Below are 20,031 nucleotides of genomic sequence, written 5' to 3' on the forward strand. Positions count from 1 at the left end.
AACAAACTATGGATAACACTGCGAAGAATGGGAATTCCAGAACACTTAATTGTGCTCACGAGAAACCTTTACGTATATCAAGAAGCAGTCGTTTGGACAGAACAAGGGGATACTGATTGGTTTAAAGTCAGGAAAGGTGTGTGTCAGGGTTGTATTCTTTCACCATACCTATTTAATCTGTATGCTGAACAAATAATCCGAGAAGCTGGACTATATGAAGAAGAACGGGGCATCAAGATTGGAGGAAGACTCATTAACAACCTGCATTATACAGATGACACAACCTTGCTTGCTGAAAGTGAAGAGGACTTGAAGCACTTACTAATGAAGATCAAAGACCACAGCCTTCAGTATGGATTGCACCTCAGCATAAAGAAAACAAAAAATCCTCGCACCTGGACCAATGACCAGCATCATGATAAACGGAGAAAAGATTGAAGTTGTCAAGGATTTCATTTTACTTGGATCCACAATCAACAGCCATGGAAACAGCAGTGAAGAAATCAAAAGACGCGTTGCATTGGGCAAATCTGTTGCAAAGGACCTCTTCAAAGTGTTGAAGAGCAAAGATGTCACCCTGAAGACTAAGGTGCGCCTGCCCCAAGCCATGGTATTTTCAATCACATCACATGCATGTGAAAGCTGGACAATGAATAAGGAAGGCCAAAGAAGAGTTGACTCCTTTGAATTGTGGTGTTGGCGAAGAATATTGAATATACCATGGACTGCCAAAAGAATGAATAAATCTGTCTTAGAAGAAGTACAACCAGAATGCTCCTTAGAAGCAAGGATGGCGAGACTGCGTCTTACATACTTTGGATATGTTGTCAGGAGTGACCAGTCCCTGGAGAAGGACATCATGCTTGGCAGAGTACAGGGTCAGCGGAAAAGAGGAAGACCCTCAACAAGGTGGATTGACACAGTTGTTGCAACAATGAGCTCATGCATAACAACGATTGTGAGGATGGTGCAGGACCGGGCAGTGTTTCATTCTGTTGTGCTTAGGGTCGCTATGAGTCAGAACCTACTCGATGGCACCTAACAACAACATCAGCAACAGCGACTTACTTCACCTATTCTGTGCATGGATTGGTATCGCTACAAATGCAGGATTTTCAGTATTTTGTCCTCTATGGTGTTTTCCTATCATCCTCCTACTCTCTTCATTACACCTCTATCCCATGTTGACTCCACTCCATGCCTACACTTATTTATTTTTTTTATAACCACTTTATTGGAGGTGTACCCTGTATACCATAAAATTTACCCATTTTAAGTGTACAATTCAATGATTTTTAGTAATTTTGCTGAGTTGTACAACCATCACCATAATCCAGTTGCAGAATATTTTCATTACCCCAATAAGATCTCTCATGCCTATTTAGTTAATTCCTGTTCCCATCTCAAGCCCTAGGCAACCACTAGTCTGATTTCTGTCTCTACATATTTGCATGGTATATGCCTTCTAATCCACCACCTCTCTGTCAGTTGTACTGTGGTGGATTGTGTGTTGCTATGATGCTGGAAACTTAGCCACTGGCATTTCAAAAACCAGCAGGGTCACTAATGGTGGAGAGGTTTCAGCAGAGCTTCCAGATTAAGACAGACTAGGAAGAAAGGCCTAGTGATCTACTTTTTGATAATTAGCCAGTGAAAACTCTATGAATCACAACAGCATATTGTCCGACTTAGTCCTGGAGGATGAGCCCCCCAGGCTGGAAGGCATTCAAAATGCACAGTGACTGCAATAATTGACTGAAACAGGCCAGTGATCACGAAGATGGTGCAAGACCAGGCAACATTTTGTCCTGTTGTATATGGGGTTGTCAGGAGTTGGAGTTAACTAACAACAATAACAACATGACTTTGAATAATTTTTTTGTCAATATCCTCGCCTCCCTTGCCTAACTCTTCTTCTAACACACCCGATTGGAATTACTCAAGCTATGGATCAACTCAACTCTGAAGCTACATCTGGGATGCTGAATGCTGCTGGAGAATATTATCTAATGATGAAGACTGGTGTTCCTACGAATGCAAGCTCTTAACTAGGTTGGCTGTTAATGCTACTTGGAATACTTTGAATTTCCCAGATGAACCTTCTCTTCCATTTTTCACATATTGATTCTATTTCAAACCTTTCCACTGCCCTCAAATCTTCAACTCTGCCACCTCCCTTTTCAGACAACTCAACTGATCATCTTGCCTCTTATTTGTTACGGAAAATAGAAGCCACAAGACAAAATCCTTCTCAGCTTTCTGCCATCCATCTACAACCCCAACTACAGCCATACCCATCTTTCCCTCCACTCTTTGCGATGGAAAGAAATGTTTTTCCCTGTAAGGCTAATTCCCCTTTCTGTTCTCTGGATCTCATCATCTCCTACCACATTAAATATTTTTAGTGCCCCATTTCGATATTCATATTGATTAGCACATCTGTTATGGATTCAATTGTGTCCCCCCAAAATATGTGTTGAAATCCTGACCCCTGCATCTATAAATATGACCCTGTTTGGAAATAGGGGTTTTATATTCTTACGTAGGTAAGTTCCAAACCTGATCCCTTCTGAGTTATAAAACAAGCAGAATAGACACAAAGACACACACATACAGAAGACAGACGCCAAGAAAGAAAGACATCAAGGAACATCAAGGAATACCAAGGGCCTCATGGGGCTACCAATAAGAACTCCCTTTAGAGCCACATCCTGAATTTAGACATCTAGCCACCTGAACTATGAGAAAAGAAATTTCTGTTCTTTAAAGTCACCCACTGGTGGTATTTCTATTATAGCAGTACAAGTAACTAAGACAACGTCTTTCTAAGCTGTCCCCTTAGATACTAAGAAAATGCATGACATACACAGAGTAATAGGTCTCATGGATTTTGGATATTGCTACAAAGGGTCCCATTACTATACGTACATGACCTTGGAGCTCAGCCCTGCTAGTCTAGCCACATTGAGATTGCCCCATCTCACCAGTGCCTCTTCTGAGTCTCCCCACCACCAGCAGCCTACCGTATGGCGTAGGTCATCCGGTCTGGCCGCATGGCCCTCATCATGCAGAGGCGCTGCAAGGCGGTCCTGTTCTTCCACTCCTGTGGGAACTTCTCCTTCTCAGGACATTCTGAATCCACAAACTTTTTCCAGCTCTTGGCAGATCCCTCAATGTCCCGATCCAGATTGTAGAATTCTTCCATTGATGAAAGTGCCTGGGAAATTTCAGAGAATCTTACTGTGAAAGATGGTTTCTCCAGATAGCTGTAATCTGTTTTGTATTGAGGATGGAGGGGCAAGATGGTACTATATGTCCCATTTATACTATTGTCTGGAACCTTGGGTTAACTTGGGGTAACTCAAGGAAGAGGAAGGACATTGATCAGCTCACTCTCAGTAAATTGCTCCAATAATAGTAGGTTTTAGGAGATAAAAGTTTTGAGATATTATCAACAACAGAGACTGAGCAGCACTTCTCTGCAGGGTATTACACAGAAAAGAGGGAAAAGATGGGGTACTAACATTATTCTGGTCATAGAGATTAGACTTTTCCCTTTATCTCCATACTTACCTTGCCACCAATTTCCATCAATTCTCTCAAAATGTCTCTGCAATCATGGACTTTCATTAATGCCAAGTCTAAAATTTACATGGGCTGCCTGCTTCTAGAAGGATTAGGTACAAACGCCTAACTTGGTAACCAAATCTCTTCATTTATTGCCTCCCTCCAATCTGCAGTTAAGCAAGTCTCCCACTTCTCTCCTACTCTGTCCAAGTAGGAGTAGAATTTCGTTCACTTAGAATTGTTGTATGCCCCAACTTTGAAAATGTGGCAGACTCATTACCAACTCGCTCCTTTTTCACCCTACTTCCACTATGTGGAAGGTTCTGTTCAAATGTTTACCAAATTATACTCATTCTTTTTCTTGTGCTGGTCATGAGTATCATTTATTAAAGTTCTACAAGTTGTTAAAGCCGAGTTCACAATTAGCAATCTCTCTCAGGTACATCCTCTCTAACCTAGAATACATAGTCCTCCCACCCTCCTTTTGTGGACCACTTAGAGCTACTCAGAGTCTACGTTCCTCACTTAGACTTTTAGTTACCTGTGTTATTTCTCAACTCTGCCTATATGTTTGGTCTCTCCAATGAGACTAAAAGCTGTACTGTGTGTTCAAAGCATCCATCACAGTCTCATGAAATAAGGAACCTAAGACATTCTTGTTTTTGAATGAACAAATTCATCCATTTAACATTTGTTAAATGCCAACTAGGTACCAGGTACTTGGGAACAAAATGAAGAACACAGACACATGTTTTCAAATAGCTTACAGTCCTAAGTTGAGGGAGACCTTGCTAGATACGCAGAATTCCACTGGGCAGAGATAGAGATAGAGGTAGAGAGGAAGGGGATTTTACGTGGAAGGACCAAGAGCCAAAGCCTAGAAGAAGGAGAGTATAGGCATGACAGAAGGCAGTGTGATTACATGAGAGGAGTCTTATAGATGACCAATACCAATTGCCGTGGAATTGATTCCAACTCGTGGTGACCCCATGTGTGTCAGAGTTGAACTATGCTCCATAGGGTTTTCAATAGCTGATTTTTCAGAAGTAGATCTCCTTTCTTCTGAGAAGCCTCTGGGTGAACTCAAATTTTCAAGCTTTTGATTAGCATCTATCTGAGAATGTTAACCATTTTCGTCAACCAGGGACTCTTTATAGATGTTAAGGGAGAGATATGGATGGAGAAATATATATACCCTTGACCTGGACATGTCTAAATTCTTCTCCCATGGTGCTGACCATGGGCCTGGCTTTAACTGTCCTTTCACAGGGGCTCTGTGGCTTCCCACCTTCACCTTGATCACTTAGAGCAGGGAACACATCCTCCTTCATACTGAAAAGTGGTGTGGGGTAGCTTGCAGAATGGTGGTGGAAGCACTGGGCATAGGAGTTCTGTTTCCAGCTCCATCACTTATGAGCCATTGAACTTGGAGCCTGTTTTTAAAACCTTGTGGGCTTTTTTTTTTTTTTTTTGTAGGATGAGGCCAAATAATCTTTGTCTGTACATCTCATTCTATGGACTAATGTACAAAAAATGCTTTGAAAACAATAAAACCCTCCCACGCCCTTCCTTGGGACTCCAATAACTACTGAATTGCAATTGCTGGTTTAGTTGTCTGTTATTCCCACAAGATTGTGATTTCCCTGTGGGCAGGAAATTTCTTAGGTATCTTTCTATGCCTTAAGTTGCCCAGCACTTAGAAAGTGCGCTATTAGTAAAGTGTGACATCTGGGCAGCCCAGCAGGATGGTTCTTAACAGGCTGAGAAAGGCTGCAGCTGCTGTAATTATTTCTCTCTGGGCTAAGGAATGAACTTCCATCTTCTTCCCAGCAGCTGCTTTGTCCCTCTTCCCAGCTTGCATCTTCATTAACCCTTCTGCAGCCCCATTACCCCCTCTGGTGTCACCACCAAACTGGGCGAATTATCCTGTGATCAGCGCTCCCAGCTGCCACAGCCACGTCTGAAACACACTTTCTTGAAGCTCTGGATTGAACACAATTGCAACATTTAATCTTCTGAATGAGGGAAAGGGATTTCTAGCCTTCTAATAAGCTAAACGGAAATGACTAATTAACCTAATTATGTTGGAATGTGTAGCAAAATACAACTGTGCTAAATTGGCAGCCAGAGTGGTAGTAAGGGGCCCATTCAAAGACTAACAAAGGCGTGCATCCTAGATGAGGTTTTCTAGTGAAGAACAGAGCGTGCCCATTACCTTCAAGCTCAGCATTTGATGGGACTTAAAAAACCCTCACAAAGGAGGATAGTAAAAGCAGCACTTTATCACGAAGGCTTCATTCATTATCTGCTTATTCATTCTCTGGGGTAACAAAGCAATAAACCTTCCACATTAGGTAGAATGCTCTTTAATTTTTTTTATCATGTCCAATTCAATCATACTTCTTCTGTTTCTTTAGGCTAGAATCCAACAGAACACTTAAAAAGAGCGCTCATGAAAGACTCCAGCGATATGCACTAGGCATTGTTTTGTGTTTCGCCTGCTCACATTCTGTTCTGGGCTTGAGTTTGATGGGCCTGGACGGTGTTGCTCCACATAACCTACTCAAAGAGAGAGAGGAAGATTCACTCACTTGCAAAAGCCTTTGAACAGCCAAATGAGCTGAGCTTAGCCCACAAGACAAAACAAAACAAAGCAAAGCAAACCAAAAGAAACAACCCATTTTGTGAGAAGAGGAATGGGACTGAGTTATGCAATAGCCTTGGGGTTGAACTATATGTAAAATAAAAGCATTAAAAGGTAACTTGTGAATCATTTATTGCTTGTGCCTTTTTGCTGCAGATGGCTTTGTGGGAAAATAATAGAGAAAGGCAACTTGACTTGCCTTATTTGGGCAAGTCACAGTCTCTGAAAGTTTTTCCTTCTTTGGACAAATTTCATCAGGCACAACCCATGTCAACCACAGTAGCTATCACCTTCATAGCTGAGTGATTAACAGTCATAACTATAATCATAATTAGCTCTCATTTACTGAACTATGTGTCTCCACCACCTGTCAGTCTGTTGTACCATGGTGGCTTGTGTGTTGTTATGATGCTGGAAGCTGCCACCAGCATTTCATACCAACATGGTCACCCATGGTCGACAGGTTTCAGAGGAGCTTCCAGGCTGAGGCAGACTAGGAAGAAAGGCCTGGTGATCAACTTCTGAAAATTAGCCCGTGAAAACCCTAGGGATCACCACAGAATGGTGTCCGATTTAGGGCTGGAAGTATGAGCCCCCTAGGTTGGAAGACACTCAAAATCCACAGTGGCCACAACAGTGGACCGGAGCATACTAATGATCATGAAGATGGTGTAGGACTGGGCGACGTTTTGTTCTGTCATACACGGGGTCATGTGATCAACTCGACTGCGATTAACAACAACGGTGCTTTCGGCTCACACTTCTTTGCACTCTTAAGCATATCTAAAATGCTATAGACATCGATGAAATCAACCGTGCTTGTCTCAGTGCAGATGCTGTTCTTCACACATCACCAGCGCACCCCGTGGGTGCTCATTCCGGCATGTACTGGAGAGCTGCCCGTATTGTAACGGCGGAGGACACACTTGAGGAGTGGGCTGGACTCTCTGAAGCTGGTGCTCGCTAGTCAACACTGACTGAGCCCCCGCTGGGTGCCAGCATCATGCCAGGCCCTGGGAGTGTAAATACAGTCTCTACGGAAAGGAGCTTATGGCTTGCAGTCTTTTCGAGGCTCACAGAATCCCAACTAGGCTAAGCTGCACAGTAGGGAAAGAATGAGCTTTGCCACCACACAGACCAAAACTGGTGTCCTGGATTTGCTACTTATAAGCTGTGTGATCTTAGTTTCCTTATATGTCTACCTAATGTCCAGGTAGACATGAGAATGTGTGTGTAATGTGTGTAAAATGTCTGGCATTTCTAAGGTGCTCAATAAATTTATTATTAACCACCACCCATATGTCAGTTTGTTATACCGTGGTGTCTTCTGTGTTGCTGTGATGCTAGAAGTTATGTCATTGGTATTTTAAATACCAGCGGGGTCATCCATAGTGGACAGGTTTTAGCAGAGCTTCTAGACTAAGATAGACTAGGAAGAAAGGGCTGGCAATTTACTTCTGAAAATTAGCCAATAAAAACCCACGACAGAATATTGTCTGACATAGTGCTAGAAGATGAGCTGGGTAGGGTGAAAGGCACCCAAAGTACACAGTAGCCACAGCAATGGACTTGAGCATAACAACAATTGTGAAGACGGTGCAAGACCAGGCAACGTTGCATTCTATTGTATATATGGTTGCCGTGAGTTGGAGCCAACTCAGCAGCAACTACCCACAACAGCATTAGTAACCGCTGAGCATCGAGGATGGAACGCTTTAAATCTGAGTCAAGATGTACATGGAGATGCCTGAACACAGCCTGGGTGCGTATATCCTCGTGATGAAAGTGCTGTGGCAGAGTCTCCCCATCAACACTGGGGCCTCACAGACAAGCCTGTATGTGGGGCTGCAGCACCTGAGGTGGATAAGCTGGCAGGTGTGCACTGTTCCCTCACAACCTGGAGCAGAGCCTTACACAGCAGCCCTGCACCTCGTCCTTCTCTGCAAAGCCCTCCCTGCAGGCAGTGTAAGGGTGAGCCCTGGTGCAGAGGTGCAGGTAAAGGGATGCACTCACCTTCAGATCCAGCTCCATGTTTGCACCCACAGAGAGTCAGTACTAACTCCTTGCATATTCCCTGGGTGGGGTAAGTGGTTAGTGCACTTAACTGCTAACCAAGAGGCTGGAGGGTCAAGTCCATCCAGAGGCACCTTGGAAGAAAAGCCTGGCGATCTACTTCCAAAAATTCGGCCACTGAAAACCCTACGGAGCAGAGTTCTGCTCTGATACACATGGAGCCGCCACGTCTCAGAACTGACTTGATGACAACTGGTGTGCGTGTGCACGTGTGTGTGTGCGCGCGCACGTGTATGTGTGTGTACTAACCTTGATGCCACCCCAGGCCTGATCAGAGAGGAACTCCACAGGGCTTGTGACACCTGTTTGTGCTGGGAATCGAAGCAGAAAATCCAGCTCTGCTGCGCTGATTTCTTGGTTCGCCAGGAGAATCTGCAATGTGGAATGACACTGTGTTTCTTTTGCTTGTGGCAGCCATAGGGCCCTGGAGATATTAGGGGTTGTCACTCACTGTAATTACTGCTGCTTCACACACTAGATCTCGCCCAACTACTTTAGTTGTTTAAAGACGGTAGAATGAAAGAGGGGGTACACCCACGCCAAGCACTTCTGTGTGCATCTGTTTTAACCCTGAACATCAGGGTGACGTAGATGCAGTGGCTTGTCTTTTCACTTTTTTGGTAAAGTCTTTTGATGAACAAAAGTTTTTAATTTTTATGAGGCCTCATTTATTTATTTTGTCTTTTGTTGTTTGTGCTTTTTTTTTTTTTTATTAGATAATCCACTGTTGGAAGCTAGGCCTGACAGCATTGCCCTGCTTTTTCTTTGAAGAGTCTTATGGTTTTAGTTTGTGCGTTTAGGTCCTTAATCCATTTTGAATTTGTTTTTGTTATGGTGTGAGGCATGGATCCTGTTTCATTTTTCTGCACGTGGAAATCCAATTTTCCCAGCACCATTTATTGAAGAGACTCTTCTTTCCCCATTGAAAGGACTTAGCACCCTGGTCAAAAGTTAGTTGACCAAAGATGTGTGGGTTTATTTCTGGACTCTCCACTCTATTCCATTGGTCTGTGTGTCTGTTGTTATACCAGTACAGGTTGTTGGGATTCCTGTGGCTGTGTAGTTTGTTATAAAGTCAGGACGTGTGAGTCCTCCTACTTTGTTCTTCTCTTTTAGCATAGCTTTAGCGGAGTAATACTTTTAAGGCATGATTCCTGCATCCTAAGTTGGGGAGATGATGCACCCAAATTATGTGACTTGAGGAGAGCTTCAAAGCAAAGTATGAGTACATGCAAAATAAAGGCATATCTCGGAATCAGTAAAGAATTTCAGTGTAACATATTATAAAGTAAATTGTTATAAAAATTATTATAAATTATAAAGTATTATGATGACATGTGCAAAGACCTGGAGTTAGAAAACCAAAAGGGAAGAACATGCTCGGCATTTCTCAAGCTGAAAGAACTGAAGAAAAAATTCAAGCCTTGAGTTGTCATACTAAAGGATTCTATGCGCAAAATACTGAACAACGCAGGAAGCATCAAAAGAAGATGGAAGGAATACACAGAGTCACTGTACCAAAGCGAATTGGTTAGCATTCAGCCATTTCAGGAGGTAGCGTATGGCCAAGAACTGAGGGTGCTGAAAGAAGGAGTCCATGTTGCACGGAAGGCACTGGTGAAAAACAAGGCTCCAGGAATTGATGGGATACCAGTTGAGATGTTTCAACAAATGGATGCAGTGCTGAAAGTGCTCACTCATCTATGCCAAGAAATTTGAAAGACAGCCACCAGGCCAACTGACTGGAAGAGATCCATATTTATTCCTATTCCAAAGAAAGGTGGTCCAACAGAGTGCAGAAATTATAGAACAGTATCATTAATATCACATGCAAGTAAAATTTTGCTGACGATCATTCAAAGGCAGTTGCAGCAGTATATCGACAGGGAACTGCCAGAAATTCATGCTGGATTCAGAAGAGGATGAGCAATGAGGGATCTCATTGCTGATGTCAGACGGATCCTGGCTGAAAGCAGAGAATACCAGAAAGATGTTTACCTGTGTTTTATTGACTGTACAAAGGTATTTGACTGTATGGATCAGAACGAATTTTGGATAACATTTTGAAGACTGGGAATTCCAGAACATTTAATCATGCTCATGAGGAACCTGTACATAGGTCAAGAGGCAGTCGTTCAAACAGAACAAGGGGATACTGCATGGTTTAAAGTTAGGAAAGGCATGTGTCAGGGTTGTACCCTTTCACCATACTTATTCAGTCTGTATGCTGGGCAAATAATCTGCAAAGCTGGAGTGTATGACGAAGAAGGGGCATCGGGATTGGAGGAAGACTCATTAACAACCTGAATTATGCAGATGGCACAACCTTGCTTGCTGAAAGTGAAGAGGACTCAAAGCACTTACTGATGAAGATCAGAGATCACAGTCTTCAGTAAGCATTACACCTCAACAAAAAGAAAACAAAAGTCCTTACAACCGGACCAATAAGCAACATCATGATAAAAAGAGAAAAGATTGAAGTTGTCAAGGACTTCATTTTACTTGGATCCACAATCAACACCCATGGAAGCAGCAGTCAAGAAATCAAACCATGCATCTGCTGCAAAAGTTCTCTTTAAAGTGTTAAAAAGCAAAGATGTCACCTTGAAGATTAAGGTGTGCCTGATCCAAGCCATCATGTTTTCAATTGCCTCATATGCACGAGAAAGGTGGACGGTAAATGAGAAAGACCTAAGAAGAATTGATGCCTTTGAATTCTCGCGTTGACAGAGAATACCGAATGTACCATGGACTGCCAGAAGAATGAACAAATCTGTCTTGAAAGAAGTACAGCCTGAAGTCTCCTTAAAAGCAAGGATGGCGACGTCTCACATACTTTGAACATGTTGTCAGGAGGGATCAGTCCCTGGAGAAAGACATCATGCTTGGTAAAGTAGAAGGTCAGTGAAAAAGAGGACGACCCTCAATGAGATGGATTGACACGGCAGTCGCAACAATGGGCTCAAACGTAACAACGATTGGGAGGGTGGCCCAGGATCAAGGCAGTGTCTTGCTCTGTTGTGCATAGGGTTGCTAGGAGTCGGAACTGACTGGACAGCACCTAACAACAACAACATCAGGAATCAGTAATGCTAAAGGAGTTTCAGAATAGGGGAGTTACGAGTGAGCAGTGGGAGGGGGATTAACTTGACTCAGCAAGAAGTTTTGAATTGGGTCTTGGAGAAGCTGAGAGACGGGAGTCTTTAGATACAAAGGAAAGACTTTCTGGGGATGGGGAAATGCAAAGTGCAGAGACTTGGAAAGGTAATTAGTGGGGTGTGTGTACAGGAGGGAGCCCTGGTGGTGGAGTGGTCAAGTGCTTGGCTCCTCACCGAAAGGTTGCCGGTTTGAACCCACCAGCGGCTCCGCGGGAGAAAGATGAGGTAGTCGGCTTCAGCGAAGATTCACAGCCTTGGAAACCCTGTGGGGCAGCTCTACTCTGTTCTGCAGGGTCATTGTGACTTGGAATCAACTCATTTGCAGTGGATTTTGTTTGGTTTTCAGTTTTAGAGATAATCTAGTCTGTACTCCCAATTTACATACGGAAAAAATAACCCCAATCCTAATGATTAGAGGGATAGGTGCAGGGTAAGACATTTTCATGGCATTTGATGCTGAGAATAAGTGGAAGGCAAGTGTTTCTTACTAAAGATGCAGCAACACTGGAAGCTCCTGATGTTCTCAAGCCCTTGAGAGCGAAAGCTGTGAAAGATGCATTAAAGCCCAGGCTTCTTCTCTGTCTATAGAGAGACCTGTGCCATTGCTTATCCCAGGGGAAGTTTGGCACAATAAAATTGTAACCCTAAAGGTAAATACATAATGACAGATTCTCTAGCAAAGTTCTTATGGCATTTCAAAAAGTATCCAGGTATTTGTATTGCAGACAGTTTTCATCTTTAGCGTCAGTTTTGAGTGACTGGTTGTGGCTGCTGGAGGACTATGTCGATGAGGCACTTGAGGTCTCATTCACGCTCAGCAAAAAAAAGTACAGTGATTGATTAGTCATGTCTGCCATGAGTATGACAATGGCTGGGGCAGTATGCATGCACCATATTTAACTTTGTTTTTTTGCCTCTACTTAGAGATTGATAGTCTGAAGGTACTATGGGCAGTGATGTTAGAAGAGAAAGTTACTTTACATCTGCTGGTTAGGCACTAGAAAATAACCGGTCATCTGGAAACTTCTTCAACCCCTTTTACCTGAAAGGTGAGCTGGGCAAGGTAGGTCAGCTTATCACACTCGAAGAGTCCGCGGGTGGTGTACTGGCACACAGAGAAGGTGATGCTGTCTATTAGATTGGTCACCCGCTCCTTTAGGTTCTCACTGGGAGCAGCTCTCTCCACAGCCTTCTGGAAGACAATACTGAAGGCCTGGGGGGGAGGAGGCAGGATGTTGGTGACTTACACAGCCCTCTCTGTATATAGCTAGCCATCTTACCTGTGAAGAATGTTATAATTTGCCAGCCCACAGAAATGTTTTCCCAGCATATCCTGACAAGGAGGGACAGCAGCAGCAAGAAAACATTCTATTAACTCTTTTTTTAGGTTATTCATAATAATTATATTGCCACAAAGTGACAAACAGCCCACAGCTTTATCAATGAAAACTAAGTGTCCGGTAGCCAAAATAATTCAATTAAACCAATAAGTTTGTATTGGATAACCACCCAAATAAAGAGCAAAATGCACCCAATAATAAGCATCTGGAATCAATTATTATTATTATTATTATTATTTTTTATATTCACTAGATAATAAAATTCTTGGAGGCAGAAATAATGTCCTGTACAACATTGTTTTCTAAAACAGGCCCTCCCACATATTAGGTACTCAGAATATTTTTAATTAATGATTTTTCCTTTTGGTAATGATTAGAATTTCATGTTTTTGCTTTTCTTCCTATTACCTCTGCAGTTATTTCAGGAATCCTCTCAAGTATACTTTTAGAAATAGATCCTTCCTGTACTTGCAGTGGTTAAGAGCTTGGCTGCTATCTAAAAGGCCAGCAGTTGAAATCTACCAGGTGTTCCCTGGAAGCCCTACGGGCAGTTCTACTCTGTTCTATAGTGTTGCAATGAGCCACACACACAGTTTGGTTTTTTTGGTTTACCCTGCTTTAGTTACATTTTTTATTCTGGGCTTTAAGGGTGTAATATGAAATCAAAATCACATTAATAAGTATTCCATTGTTTTAAACTCAAATATTGACTATAAAAATAAACATTCAGAATGCTACACTTTAAATGTGACATGCATAGAATGAGTCATTAAAGAAAATGAAAACCACGGTATAATTCAGACGTTTTCAATTCCTAGCTATTCAGGTTTTCAGTCTCTTTTCTATTTCCCCTTCTTGGCTTCAAGAACAAAAAACATTTTGTGTTTTTTCTCTCTCTGTCAGTCTCTCGCTCTCTCTGTCCTTCTCTCTCTCTGTCTGTCTCTCCCAGTGTATCCTTCTCTCTCTGTCTGTTTCTATCTCTGTCCTCTATCTCTCTCAGTCTCTCTTTCTCTGCCTGTCTCTCTCTCTGTCCGTCTCTTTCTCTGCCTGTCTCTGTCTCTCTCATATGTTTTTGTGTGTGTTCTTTTTCTGGCTGTTCTCTCTGTGTGTAGGGCCAGACCAGAGAAACTCCCAGAAATGCTCCTCCATGCCCTAATGCCTCTGCAGTTGTGGTCTTCTGATGAATGCCCTAGGGGAGAAAGATGTACTTTTGGAAGTGTACTTAAAACTTACAGTTTTTTTTTTTTTTCATGAATAAGGTAAACTTTCTCAGTGTTTTTCATTTGCTAATATCTTTGGTTTTAGGACTATTTCAGCAACCATAATGCAACCATAAACTAGTTTTTTGGGGATATGAGTGTAGAAGAAAAGATATTGATAGTTGGTCCATTATAGTTGTCTGCTTTTGTCATTAGTCAACACAAAATGATATGCACATTTGATCTCTATTATATTTTAGAAGTCCCTGCGTGGTGCAAATAGTTAACAAGCTTGGCTGCTAACTGGAATGTTGGAGGCTTGGAAGAAAGGCCTGGCAATCTACTTCCAAAAAAAGTAGCCATCGAAAACCCTTATGGAGAACAATTCTACACATGAGGTCACCACGAATTGCAAATTGACTCAGTGGTGAGTGACCGGTTATTATATTTTAAGCCCTTTGGGGCAGGGATCACTGTTTGCATTTCTTTGGTATCCTCCTCCACACATTCCGCAAGCACAGTACCCAGGGCAGATGCGTACTGAAGGAATGAGGATGAGACTTGCTATGGAGCCTTCTCTTTTGTTCCACCCAAAGTGATCAATGAGTCATGTGTCCCCAATCAAACAGATGAAGACTGTAATACAGGTTTGAAGCAAAGTAGCTGCTGCCTTGGCTCTGCCCATAAAGCTCTGCCATGGCTGGTGAAGCACACAGACAACCTCTGATGGAGGACTGAGAGTTGCATTGGCTATCTTACAATGCTTGCTGTGATTATGTGGGAAAAAAAAAATATCCACGTATAAGTCACCTTGAGAGAAAACTGGTACATGGGGTGGATTTTGCTGAGGTCATTCATGATGAAGTAGAGCAGAGAGGCCCGGGCAGCTGCTGGCCGATAATGCTCTCGGGCCTCGTTGATTTTGGCTTCGGTCACCTTGGCCTCCTCGACCTGTTAGAAAAAGAAACAGAAACCCACTGTTCAAACCAACCAGGGCCTCCTGGAAATTAACTCAGCTTCTCTATGTGTGTACATGGGTGTATGTATGTAGGGTGGGGTGGATTGTAAAGGGAATGGTGGGTAGAGCTCGGGGGAGAAAGGAGGTGATACACTTCTAGTCTTTCACAAAATTGAGGGTGTCAGCTTTTCCAGTCGGAGGTATGGGTCACACAAGCCTCTAAGCTTCATTTTTAATGAGAAAGATTTTATAGAAATACCAAAAATATATATTAGTTGAAAAAAAAAAAAAAAAGAATTCCAGCAGTGGAAATCCAAGAAAAGAAGTATAACCTGTTTTTAATTTTTTCTTTGTTTTTTTTTTATGAAGGAATACTACATAAATTCACAAAGTAGATCTCTTTCAATGAAATGCTTTGTTTTCAGAAAATTTCTTATCAGAAATAAAAACAACAACAAAAAAATCTAAACACCAAAGGGGTATTTCTTTAAAAACAAGCCATTAAATACAAACCTCAATATGCCTTACCTCATGCTCCAGAATAGACAGAAACTACTGATAATATGTGTGAGTGTCACAGGAAAAATACAATGATCCCTACTGAAAATGAGCTCACAATGAACGGTTACAAACTAGAGGAGAAGCGTCTCAGTGAAAGGGCAGTCAGAAGATCCAAAAAAAAGAGGAAAAAAAAAAAAAAAGAAAGAAACAGGGTTAGCAGCCACAAAGCTGTAGGTGATGGCACAATCTAAAAGTTATTACTAACTATGTTAAAAAGTCCTAGATACACTTTTAAAAAAGCATGAAATTGGGCATTACGAAATAGAACAAGCATATCTGAAAAAGAACTAAACAGAACTTCTAAAAATAAGAATACAGTTACTGAAAAGAAAAAATTCAATTGACAAGTTAAATAATAGATTAGAGCTGAAAAGAAAATAAACAGATTCGAAGACAGAGCTAAGGAAATGGTCACGAAAGCAGCTCAGAGGAAAACAAAGAAGGAAAATATACGAGGGGTCATGAGACTTGGCAGATAGAAGGAGAAGATTCAAAATACACCCAACAGAAATAAGTAGAGAACAGAGGGAATGAGGGAGAGGCAATCTTTGAAGCTAAAATTGTTAAGAATTGTCAAAAGCATTTCCAAGAAAGTGGAAATCCCACAAAACAGGAAGTGATGTAATCATTTCAGGAATCTTACCAGGCTTGAACTTCTCGAAGAAAGTTGGGAAGACGGAAAAGCCGTCTGTTCATCTGTTACTCTGATCTGCTTTTCCTAAACGTCTTAAGCAGAGACTGGAGGAAAGAAAATTTGCTTCCTAGCCCAGGCTGCCTTCCCATACTAGTCAGAAGAGTTTTACCTTTTTCTCGACTTCTGCAGCTGTCTGCTTGGTGATCTCTAGGTTTTCCACCAAGGCTGTTTCTCCCAGGAAGTTCCCAGATGCTGAGGAGAGGCGAGAGAGGAGGTTGTCTTCTAGAGTCTTGAGGGTGATTTTGAACCCATTCTGGTGTTTCGTGAGATCTGACTATGGATATCAAGGAAGAAGGGGTCAGGCATATAAGTCAAGAACACCCTACCGTTGGGACGTTGTCGTTGGCTGCCATGCTGGCTGGTCCTGCACCATCCCCATGATCGGTTAAAGAATTGGACCACCATGATCCATAGGGTGTTCACTGGCTGGTTTTCAGAAGTGGATGGCAAGGCCTTTCTTCCTACTCTCTTAGTCTGGAAGCTCTGCTGAAACCTGTTCAGCATCACAGTAACGCGTAAGCAGCCGATGACAGAAAGGTGGTGGCGACACATGAGGTGCACCATCTGGGACTTGAACCCAGGTCTCCAGCATGGAGGGCAAGAATTCTATCACAGAACCACCACTGCCCTCACTGTTGGGATATATCTGAATAAATAAAGGCTTATTTTTATGGAGCCAAAGTCCTCCGCTGGAGGTACTAAACGAGGCAGAATAGCAGAGTGCTTGAAATAATGAGCGGACAAGACAAGCAGAGGAGTCAAATCTCAGCTGGGCCACGTGACACGGCCACGTTAAGCTCTTAACAACTTCAGTGACTTCAGTAGGGTTAACCATTGTCCCTACCTGATAGGATTGTCATGCAATGCTTACCACAGCCAATGCTCACGAAATGGAACTTGCTTCTTTGAATGGTTAAAGTCAGGGTCAGGTCTTAGTTCTCTAGAGGTCCTCTCTATCATTACTTTAAGGCTCAGAAATGAACAACTCCCTTATGGATTATCTTTCTTTTGGAAAAAAGTCAACAGAAACTGTTACATACAGTTTAGACAGGTATTTTTGAGAGCCCTCCTTAGGGTGGAGTAGAGTGCTGGTATCCTAGCAGATCTTACTTCATGTTCCCTTTCTGATTGTTAGGATAAAAAAAAAAAAAAAAGATACGCTAAAATACCGGAAGTTCTTTTTTTTTTTTTTGCAGAGGAGGCGTAGTTAACTTTGGGTGGTGCGAACAGCTATTGCACTCGGCCGCTGATGAGAGGTTGGCTGTAAACATGGTTGGGCCCAAGCCTGAGGGCCTGTGATCACGCATGTTCACAAGTCTATATCCAGGAGTCAGAAACAAAAACAGAAACAAAAACAAACCAAACCGGTTGCTGTCGAGTCGATTCCCACTCACAGAGACCCTATCAGACAGAGTAGAACTGCCTCATAGAGTTTCCAAGGAGCACCTGGTGGATTTGAACTGCTGACTTTTTGGTTAGCAGCCATAGCTCTTAACCACTATGCCACCAGGGTTTCCAAGTCAGTAGAGTTAAACTCTCCAAGGTGATAGAAAAAGGTTCAACTTAGGGTAGCATCCTTTTCTTCCCTCTCTTTAGACCACATTAAATTATAAAAAACAGGCCAAATTTACAGTGCATATAAGATTGAGCCCATAGCTCCCCAGGACTTGGCTTCCTGTAATCATTTATTTCTTCAGCACCTACCTAAGGAGGAGCAGCTCTGCAACAGGCACCATTACAGGTGCTGAGGATTCAGCAGAGGACAAGGCTAACCAGTCCAGTGAAGGACGCCAGAATATAAGAGTAGAAACAAATAAACCTTGTCATTTCAGGTGGTGATAAGAATTATAAAGAAAATAAAACAGGATGACATTAGAGAGAGGGAAGCTAATCTAAACTGGGGTGATCAGGAACAGAATCAATGAGCAGCTGGCATTTGAGCCAATTCCCAAGTAATTTGAAGCATCTGGGCACAGGACATTCCAGGCAGACAGAACAGCATGTCCTGGTCTTCAGGCAAGATTGAGACACATGTTTTTAAGGAACACCGGGGAGGCCAGGGGAGCTGTGGCTGGAGCCAACAGCAGTTAGAAGGTTCTTTCCATGATGAGGCAGGCAGCATGGGTCTAAAGGCAATAATCACAGGCTGTACAAGAGCCAAGAAGTTATAGCTTCCTTAAGTTAGACAAGCAAACAAACAGAAGACAAACCAGTTGCCCTCAGGTGGATTTCAACTCATGGTGACCCACGTGCGTCAGGGTAGAACTGTGCCCCACAGGGCTTTTGATGGCTGATTTTTTGGAAGTAGATTGCCAGGCCTTTCTTCCGAGGTACCTCTCGGTGGACTCAAACCTCCAACCTTTCAGTTAGTAGCTGAGTGTGTTAACTGTTAGCACCACCCAGAGACTCTGCTCTTGGCAATAGTAATATCCATTACCCTACCTGTCTTCTGCCTCTCTGTTCTTCATTTCAGACTGTCCTTGGTTTTCCTACTTGGTGTTCCCAGGTGGCTAGGTGTGACTGAGTGCCCTCTGCTCGGCTCCAGGAAAAACAACGTCCCTCCCCGCCAGAGGGTGGAGCCCTGCAGGATCTAGTGGAGAGCAATTTCTGCTTCCCTTTTTCCTTGATGAGTCCCTGCCTCACCTTCAGTTGCTCCAGGTCTGGCCTCTCCATGCTGACCACAGCAGCCAGCAGCTGGTCCTCTAGGCCATCCCTGGTCACAGTGAAGTTGATCAGGGTGGCCTGAGCCTGCAGCTCGGGCTGGTAGTGAGGATTGGCCAGCTTGGTGTGCAGGATGAGCCGGAATTTGGGATTGTATTCACACTCTTTGTCTCCAATTTTAATGAATCTGGAACACAAAGGCTCATGTAAGAGTGGGTTCCTTTTCTGCAAAATTCGTTCAAGGAAAGAATTCTAGAGCTACCAGCTGTGCTTTTGCAAAGTCATAGCATTTTTGATCATTGCAAGCAACAATAGCGGCGTATACAGATGGATTCCTCCTGGTGTGTCTGAGTGAGCCCAGGGACTCTTGCATGTGTGATATGGACAATGGGGAGGAGCGTGGTAGGCTTTCTTTCCCGGTCTCCAAGCTTGATTTCCGGACAGCTCTAGGGAGAGCCATTCACCTGGTAGTCAGAGCAGATTTGCATATTATGAAAAATTTCCAGCAGGTGGCAGTAAAGTGTTTGGAGAAAAGGGCACCTTTCTATATCGTGCACAAAAGTGCCTTGCAGGGTAGCAGTAACCAAAAAACCCCATTGCCCAGTCAATTCCAACTCATAGTGACAGAGTAGAACTGCCCCATAGAGTTTCCAAGGAGCACCTGGTGGATTTGAACTGCTGACCTTTTGGTTAGCAGCCGTAGCACTATGCCACCAGGCTAGCAATAGGGTTGTTTTTTTTTTTTTTTTTCCTGTGAGAATGTTCTTGGTTGACAGAGGAATGACTTCTATGGTGGAAATAGTTAAACAAATAAATGAGCACAACGTAAGTACCTATTTTTATGGTCTGGACAGTGAGTGATTTACTTGCAAAAAATCAGTCGCCGAAAACCCTATGGAGCACAGTTCTGCTCCGACACTCACGGGGTTGCCATGAGTCAGCGTCGGTGCCAGAGCAACTGGTGGTTTTTAGAACGAGGACACTGCCTGCTGGAAACAAAGTTATTCCAGGGAACTTCCTCTAGGAGATGAGGGCACACAGGGATAAAGAAAGGCTCGGTGCTACGGGGCGCCGCTTGACGTGAGCTGAGGACAGGGTATCCTAGACAGAGCAAATCTCTCCACGGCTCTAAACGGGACCGTGCACCTGCTCTTCACAGAGGGTCAGCAGCACATC

The 20,031-nt window shown here is 43.0% G+C and overlaps 1 protein-coding gene across 9 annotated transcripts in view; it reads right to left on the minus strand.

Annotated features, from left to right (window-relative positions):
- The window catches only part of DNAH9 (dynein axonemal heavy chain 9), a 468,295-nt gene that overhangs the window by 93,667 nt on the left and 354,597 nt on the right, over nucleotides 1-20,031 (minus strand). For all 9 annotated transcript variants that reach the window (XM_049859546.1, XM_049859547.1, XM_049859545.1 and 6 more), the window contains 6 exons: nucleotides 18,838-19,042; nucleotides 16,304-16,468; nucleotides 14,792-14,932; nucleotides 12,485-12,655; nucleotides 8,534-8,656; nucleotides 3,024-3,217 (listed from right to left, as the gene is read on the minus strand). In XM_049859546.1, coding sequence (XP_049715503.1) covers nucleotides 3,024-3,217; nucleotides 8,534-8,656; nucleotides 12,485-12,655; nucleotides 14,792-14,932; nucleotides 16,304-16,468; nucleotides 18,838-19,042 — 999 coding nt within the window. The remainder of the gene's footprint in view (nucleotides 1-3,023; nucleotides 3,218-8,533; nucleotides 8,657-12,484; nucleotides 12,656-14,791; nucleotides 14,933-16,303; nucleotides 16,469-18,837; nucleotides 19,043-20,031) is intronic.

The sequence above is a fragment of the Elephas maximus genome, chromosome 19 (assembly GCF_024166365.1).
Source record: "Elephas maximus indicus isolate mEleMax1 chromosome 19, mEleMax1 primary haplotype, whole genome shotgun sequence".
Lineage (NCBI taxonomy): Eukaryota > Metazoa > Chordata > Mammalia > Proboscidea > Elephantidae > Elephas > Elephas maximus.